We start from the raw sequence: 8674 nt of genomic DNA on the forward strand, positions 1-8674 counted from the left end.
ACGTATTGATTCCATAGGTTTAGGATCACTGTAGGCCTCAGAAAGTTAAACGAGCACTCCAAACACAAACATCAGATCAGAGTTCTGTTAATCTGGAGTGATTTTTAAAAATCTGGAAACAAAACAATCCTACATTGCAAACTAGAGTTGTCGAAGGACAGAAAGAGAGAGAGAAGAAAAAGACACATAGGAGGTGGTGATAGGAAACTATATCCAACTGGGTTAATGTGAATACTGTAGGAATCAGCTGTTTTGAAGCTTTATCTTTCAGGACTAACAGCCCGATTATGCTGCCGTCTCCTGCTTCGTTTTTTGTCTCTCCCATAACATCATTTAGATTTAATGAAAGTAATCGTTACTGAGTAAAAGCTTGACTTTTCTGCCTTAGCACTTACAAAGTCAGTGTGCGTGTAAAGTGTATTTGTGAGCATGCAATTGTTTTTTCCCATCTGTATGTTTCTTCCTGTTCCTTTGACTTCCTTTCATTCTTTTCAGCTTTTGTTGCTGTTCTGCAAAATCCACCCCTTTGAAATCACATAAACATAAAAATGACACTGTGGTGTTGGTGATTAAATTGAAAAGTCAAGCTGCTGAAAGCAACGAGGAGGTTCAGAGGGTCTAATGAGGATTTGGGCTGTTGGAAGGCGGAGCGTGGAGGTCTGGGGATTGTGTCATCAGTAGGCATGCTCCCTCCTGCAGCCGTGACATCACTGCAGCATTCCTTTCCACAGAGCTGGAACAACAGAGACCCCCATCACTCTCCGCATCGCCATCTCCTGTTAACCCTCTCTGCGCATTCCTCCCTCTCCCTCTCTTCTTCCAGGCTGACCCATATCAATCAGGAAAGTTTTATTCAGCGCTCGGTCTCTTGCTCCATCTTCCTGTTTGACTTTTAGGAGGGACAAGACACGCTTTGGCTCAAGAGAGTAATCATAATATTTGCTGATCAGCACATCTGATATTACTAAGACTGACTGTGATGGGGAACAGCAAACACAACAAAGCACTTCTTCATAGCACCCATAGACATCACTCTGTACTCCCCCTGCCCCCCTTTTCCTAATATACCAACATCTCCTCTTGCACAATGCCCTGATTCACTGCACCGTAATGCCGCTGGTCCTGGAAAGCTGAGCACAAAAGCTCCCGATGAAGTCCAGCACCTATTATCGGACAGTGTTTTCTGCTCTGTGTCCCAAATGGAAGCAGTGCCATGAGACACTGATAGAGAGTCAGGGCTTAAGTGATATAATGTTGTGGGGGAAGGGACGAAGGAAAGAGGGAAAAGAAAAAAGGGAGGCAGACTCAACCAGGGAGGTAGGGAAAATAAAGCTGACAGAACAATGAGGGAGAACTGCACAGGGGAGAAAAAGAGGGCAGTTTGAGATAGAAATTTGCTGGAAAAGGCAGGTACAGTCACATCCTGCTGGCATGCAGAGAGATAAAGAACTGGGAGTTTGCTTGTGTGTGTGTAGGTGTGTGTGTGTGTCTCTGCCTGCCTGCTTGCTTCTGGGTAAAAACCTTACGAGGAACTTTATGGCACTGTGTATTGCATTTGTTAAAAAAAAGAAAGAAAAAAAGGCTGTGTGATTTTGGTATGAGTGCACACATGTTGCATAACTCAGTGTGGGTGTGTGTCTACGTTCATGCACTCTTGTCTGTGTGTGTGTGTGCAGCCTTCCAAGTTTTCATAGTAGATGAATGTGTCATGTCTTTTACTGCACTTTGTCCGAGATTAACTGTTCACCTTTTACGGTCGGGAGGGAGGCGGTGTTGTCATTCAGCCAGAGAAGGAGGAGGAGGGGTCGACTGACGGAGGGAGGTACAGAAGGAAAAGGAGTGGCCTTCTGCAGATAGCAGCCCCTCTCTACCGGAGTAAAGTCTTCTCTCTGAGGCAGCTCATAGGAGAGAAAATAAACCAGAGATTTGGGAGATACAGAACGGGAAAGAAGAAAGAAGCAAAGAGAAAGCCCATTTTCTTCCAGGTATGTGACACAGCCGGTGTGAGTGGTTTTACAGCATACAGATGATTCACATTTGTGCTTTTTGACTCTAGTACCATTCATTATGGTTAATGAGAGCTGTAAGCGGGTGAATACAGCTGTGCAACTATACCTAGATTAAATTAGATCAACATGATAGGAAATAAATGTCTGTTTTGTCTTCAGTATGAGTTCTTGTAGTTTATTGTTGCCTGATATTATAAACTGAGCCTGTGGTTTATGCTGTGTTTCTCTCTGTCGCAAGCAGTCATGAGTTTATTCTTCTGTCTTCCTTTCAGGCTGCGTGAGACTTTTGTACATTCATGGCATCAGCAGCTCCACCAAAAAGGGTGGTTTCTTCTGTCTTCATCACTCTGGCTTCTCCTCACCGAGCCACCGTGACCCCACAGCAGCAGCCCGCCCTTCAAGCCCACAGTGCCCCGGCTAGAGAGAAACTGCATCCTGCTGTAAGAGTCAGCCCAGGTGACAGCATACCTGCCCTCAGGCACAGCAGAGAGGACAAGTCACCGCCGTCAGAGTCTAATGGCGGCCTAAAGATCAAAGGCTTGACTAATGCGGGGTCCTCGGCCCTGGTTTCAGGCCCACAGAGCCACAATCCCCCCAAACATGAACCAGGCAAAACACAGCTTCAAGAAAAAAATGACCAGAGGAGTTCATCAGGTATTTATTATATACTTGATTTTTTTCTCTTAGTTAAAAAGACTATCTATAAAATATTAGAAAATGGCCCTGCAAGGCCCTTTATTGGGTCCTCCCCAGATCAGAATGATAATTTATGTATTTCCTGACCTGCATTTCAAAATATCTGATCCCAAAATGTAAAATATTGATTTTATACATCTAAAAGACTTTTAAAAGAGCCAAAAAAAATTTCCAGCCCGTTTCCCAGACAGGGATTGAGCCTTGTCCTAGACTTAAAGAAAAAAAAAATCAATGAGGATCTCCTCAGAAAAGTTTCTAGGCTTAATTCATGTCTGGGAAACTGAGCCCATGTGCTTTTCAGTCACTATGAGCCCCCAGAACAGCTGCAGCTCTCCTTGGCATTGATCCTCCAAGTCTTTGACTTCTACTGAAGGAATCAACAGATTCTCCTAAAAGATGTTCCCTATTTGTATCTATTTCTTTTTTTATGATGGTGGTTCTCATGGAGATATGAAATTGGGATGACATAAGGTGAACGTGTAGGCCATAAACCATGATTCATCAAACCGTGTTTTACACCCTCCTGCCCCGTGGATAAGGACAGTTTTTTCCTGGAAGAGACAACTCCCATCAGGACACAAATATTTTATCGTTAGACAAGAGTTACTAAAGCAAGAGTGTCAAACTGACATCAGGTGCTGGAAATATACACTATACAGATACGCTTGAACTTGAGGTAAAATGTATGTCCTACATATCTTCTCTCAAACATGTAACACCTGAACCAGTGAACAAAAAGTCACTGTGCAGACTGCTGTATCAACCAGGAGGGCCAAAGTGCATGGGGAATTTAAAGTGATGAGTGATCCAGAATAAAATCAGTGAAGGGCCATGGGGGTCTCGATTTTAAAACATGTACTCTGAAAGGATAAGTAGACCAAAACTATGTCAGCACAGCGCATCAGTACATGTGATTAAACATTCAGTTTTTTCATCTAATTTGTCATTAGTCTGTTTTTTTTTTAATCAGCTGTCTATGCTGCTACAAAATCATCTAAAACTGTTCTCATGCCAAACAGAGCTTTTCCCTCCTCCTACCCCTCCCTCTGATGCACCGCCTCTATGTCCGGGAGAGTTGCCCTCTGAAGAATCAGCACTTCCACCACCTCCTCCAGCCCAAGCGTCTTTCCCCTACCCCGTGACCCCAGGCCAGCAGCCAGTTTACAACCCAGAGGTATGCAGACTTATCTTACAGTGTCACTATAACAAATGACATTTAAAATCTTCCAGTTTGCAGCTTCGAAAACGTGGTGCCAAATTTCCTATAAAAAAAAATGCCTTAAATTATTTTAAACACACGAGTAATTATTTTGTCTGCAATGAAGGATTAGCTTTCCACAGCTTTTCCACAAGCCTTTCACAGTGGCTGTAAAGCGCCATCACCAAAACATAAAGAACAGGGCTCTTATATGACCATCTTACTAAAAGTGTGCACACTTGCTTTCACAAAATCACCAACTTCCAAACTGCTCCCGTAAATAAACAAAAACTTTATTGCTCCATGTCTGTGTAGACAAAGATCAGTTTGGGGGGGGACTGCTAAATTACTTTCTTCCTCTCCGGTTTCTGAGAATTTTACTGACTGAATAAAAGCTGAAAGGTTTCCCTTTAAAAACGCTTAAACTCAACAACTCATCCTTGAATCACCAGCAGGTCTTTACACGAAAGAAGGTAAGGTCTTTATGTGACTGGTGAAAAGGGTTAGAAATAATCTGTTAAACTCAATAGAATTGAAATGTTTGAAGTATTAAAAAAATAGTATTCACCACCCATTTTAAACCAAACCTTCAAACCACAGTGAAATTAAAATGTTTGTGTGGCTTGGTCCTGATGATGTGCTGTGGATGACTCTGGTGTTTCTTACGCCTGTCACATTCAGAGCCACTTTTAAACAACTCCCACATGTGTTCAAAATCAAGCGCTGCTAAATTATGCAGTTCGCCTCTGTAGGCCAAACTCAACTTGTCAGTTTAATAATGCGCTTTACATTTAAGGTGAAAGCAAGAACACCATCTAGTGGGTTAAGCTCAGATGACCAAATCCACAGGATCCACCAAAACAGCCAAGACAAAGAGAGCAAAGGTAACCTGATCTCTTTTTATACATTTTGCCACTCTGCGTGCCACATTATTATAACCTGGTTTGACTGTGTGTGTGTGAACAATGCAGATCTGTGCGGCTTCTGTCGAAAGCCAGTGACTCCTTCTGAACCTGCGATAGAGGCCTTAAACAGGACTTACCATGATGGCTGCTTCCAGTGTAGATCTTGTCACATTCCCCTGGCTGGTAAACAGTACTACAACAAGGCCGGGATCCCGCTCTGCGAAGACTGTTACCAGGTAGCGCAATGCAGCGTGTTAACCAAGCTGTGAATATACATGCAAACTTTAACCTCCTGAAACCTGAGCTCTTCTTTGGGTTTAATTTTCCTGTTTCTTCTAGCTTTTTGAGATTAGCTGGACCTGATGAGTCACCGTTGAACAGAAAGGATTTTTTAAAAACTGGTTTATTTTACAGCAATGTCACCACTTCTGAACATTTCTGAAGTGTTGAAATACTGAGCAGAATGAAGTACAAGGTGCAGAAAGCCCAAAATGTATCCCCATATGAGGACACAGGGTCTCAGGTGGTTAAAAAAAAAGCTCAAAGCCATGTTTTTTTGTTGTTTTTTTTACATTTGTGCATGCATATTTTAAGCTCAATGTAATGTTTCACAGGACTGGTAAATGGTTCTTATACAGCGCCTTTCTACTCTTTATACTACAAGCCTCATTCACCCATTCTCTCACACACACACACACACACACACACACACACACACACACACACACACACACACATTTTTTTCTAAGCCTGAGCGCTCTCTGTCTAACATTCACACTCTGATGTCCAGGTTCATGTTTTCATAAAAACAACCAAGCTTGGTAAACTTGCACTGTTTGATGCCTCAAACATTTTCAGAAACAGACCCAATGCAAAAAAAAGAAAGAAAAAAAGCAGATTAAAACGTAAATTTTTAAGGTAATTAACGATGTATCTTTCTCCATGTCTTAGGCCAGTTTGGAGCTCTGCTGGGCATGTGGAGAGGCTATCACAGATCACATAATCCGCGCACTCGAGCGAGCATACCATCTTTCTTGTTTCACCTGCACAACATGTAAGAGGCAAATTGGAGAGCAAGCTTTTGCCCAGGGAGAAGTTGGAGAAGTTTACTGCCTTCAAGACTATTACAGGTATGAAGGGGAAAAAACTATTTAAAGGGTTTAGGTAAAGGATCGATATATACAGTTGTGTTCCACTTCATTTGACATGTTATTACAATGCTTTTGTTGCATTATAAACCACCCCTTTGTCTACAAGTGTAATCAATTTTTCTTTTTCATCTAACATTGTAAAGGAAATACGCTCCAAAGTGTAGTGCCTGTAACCAGCTTATCATTCCACAAGAAGATGGTACCGACAGCTATACAGTTGAATGTCTGGGGCGTTCCTACCATGAGAACTGCTACAGATGTGAGGTTGGTGTTTTGTGTGTCATCATTTCCCTAGGGATTAATAAAGTATTCTGATTCTGAAACACTTCACTACACAGACACATTCACAAGGATACAAACACACAGACAGATATTATTTCAGTACCAGGAATATGTTGTTTCATATTGTGTGCAGGTCTGCGCCATCCAACTGTCTCCTGAACCGAACGAGCATGGCTGTTATCCTTTAGACGGGAAGATGCTTTGCAAGCCCTGTCACCTGAACCTGGCTTCTGGTCAGCACTAATCCCACGTGAACAGCAAGCAAGACAAGAAAAAACTGAACAAAGAGCTGGGAGACTGCGCATGTGCCTTTATGAATGAATGTGCAAATGCCTTAAATGCTTCCTTCACTAGAGAAAAACTATATTTTTACAGTATATCATGCTTTCTGAAGATTACCTTCTTCTTTTTCATCATTTTGCACTTAATACAATCTACAAAAGCAACAATTATATTCCTGCAACTCACTTTACAAAAAATGTACGAGAATAAATGGAACCCCAGTCAGTATGCTGTTTCTCAGTCATTATACAAACATATAAATAATCAACTTTAACTTGAAAAAAGGATAGAAAAGTAATCTAATATATTTTATCTCTATTCGCCTTCAAACTGCATCTACATCATCAAACCAAGCAGACAAACCACTAACAAGTACGAAGTAATCATCAAGCAGACTGTTTTTAACATTGTCTTCTGCCTTAATAAAACAAAGTTATCCAGCATAGTATCAAAGTCTCAATCGGATTCCAGTGAAATTGCTTTATTTATAGTCACTATCTCAAAAAAAAACTTGGTGTAATTCATATCTCGTACACATGTATTAAATTGTTTTATGAAAAACATATTTGTTATTTTTGTTTCTGTTTATCACTTCACTTTCTTCATTAGTTAATCAGGGGCTGCAATATGTTGCAGGTATCAACAACAGCTCAAAATAGCGCAAAATAACAACAACAGTTGCCTCAATGTGCTTTTTATTGTAAGATAATGCCCATACTATATTAGAGAGAAAAGCCTAACAATCAGATGTGATGGTGATGGGGGGGAAGGAAAAACACTATTTTAACAGGAAGAGACTTCCAGCAGAAACAGGCTCAGAGAGGGCAGCCATCTGCCACAAGCGGCTGGAAAATAGACCTCAAGGATCTCTTAAGTTTTAAGGCTAGAGAAACCTGTAAGAACCCTTAACTAGGTGCAATATTTTTACACAGTGTTTACCTTTACTGTTTCACAAAAGGTTAAAAATGGAACTTCCACAATTTAGACTTTTTGAATGCAGGATATTTTATTAAAGCAGTTTAGAAGGAGGAAAGCAAAATATGAATCAAATAATAATAATAATCAAATCATTTGAATTATACTACTTATACTACTAATTAATGTACTCTGAGCTAATGCTGATTTCTAATATTGATCATGGGAGGAATGAGAGAGGAGAATGGGCACACTCTGGCCACTGGCACACTTATTTCTGTCGATATAATTCAATAAGGAAGCAGTCCCCCATACAAAGTCTTCCAATGAAATTTGAAGTACAGCTGAACTTGGCTTATACAGACAAATAAACAGTCATACTACAGTCATACAACAAAAGAATAAAAAGAATATGTTCTACTATCATAAATAAAGAATAGCAGCTTTAACAGTGGTACAGGTACGTGGAGGAATAGACAGACATGACATGAAAGAGGTAAATTAGAGGTATTTTGGCTGTTGCACTTTAGGGGGATATTCCACTTAATGTGGACATGGATCAGCAATGTGCAGTGACTACTCGTGAGTACTATCGTGAGTACCTCCTTCCAGAAGGCTTGCTCCGTGAGTCCCGTGCTGTTGTTTCTCTCTCTCTTTCGGACTTTTCACCCAGATAATTTAAGGCAAAGTTAAAAATCACATCACATGTGAATATACTTTTTATCTTTATGAATGTGTTTGTCAAACACAGCATACTTAATATAATTTATTTTAATCAGAATCATGCACGATGAGGACTTTTACACACTGTTTACATAGTGCTTTCATTCACAGAGAGAGAGAGACAAGGACATGCACAGTCATAACAATGCTCCCAGAATCTAGGTGAAATAGTCAGGCATCAAAATCATGTCATTACTCAAACTACATTTTCTTACTCATCATATAGATTTGATTTATTCTTGATTAGAATTTGATTAGAATTAAGGATGATTAACCGTTTAACTCCGTTTTAACATTCTGTATCATTTTTCCCATAAAAAGGCTGGATGTTAAGTCATTTTAGTCCACTTTTGGACAGAGATGAGCTAGGGGATCGCAATCTGTTTGACACCAGAGCATACCTCCACCTCTCCAGGCTCTCTGCCGCCTGCTACCTGCTCTCACTACGGATCACAATGTTGTCTGCAAACATCATAGTCCACTGAGACTCCTACCAAACCTCTCCATTACCAC

The 8674-nt window shown here is 40.7% G+C and overlaps 1 protein-coding gene across 1 annotated transcript; it reads left to right on the plus strand.

Moving 5' to 3' along the window:
* The first annotated feature begins 1802 nt into the window (after positions 1-1802).
* On the plus strand, positions 1803-7084 carry fblim1 (filamin binding LIM protein 1). The gene is made up of 8 exons (XM_085274070.1): positions 1803-1985; positions 2282-2663; positions 3725-3879; positions 4700-4787; positions 4875-5044; positions 5760-5938; positions 6103-6223; positions 6375-7084. The coding sequence occupies exons 2-8, from the start codon at positions 2306-2308 to the stop codon at positions 6483-6485; spliced, it is 1182 nt and encodes a 393-aa protein (XP_085130196.1). The 5' UTR covers positions 1803-1985; positions 2282-2305; the 3' UTR covers positions 6486-7084.
* Positions 7085-8674: the final 1590 nt, after the last annotated feature.

This window comes from Mchenga conophoros, linkage group LG5 (genome assembly GCF_057382185.1).
Source record: "Mchenga conophoros isolate Kocher_MC1m ecotype Shallow Benthic linkage group LG5, M_conophoros_male_GT1.1, whole genome shotgun sequence".
Classification (NCBI taxonomy): Eukaryota; Metazoa; Chordata; class Actinopteri; order Cichliformes; family Cichlidae; genus Mchenga; species Mchenga conophoros.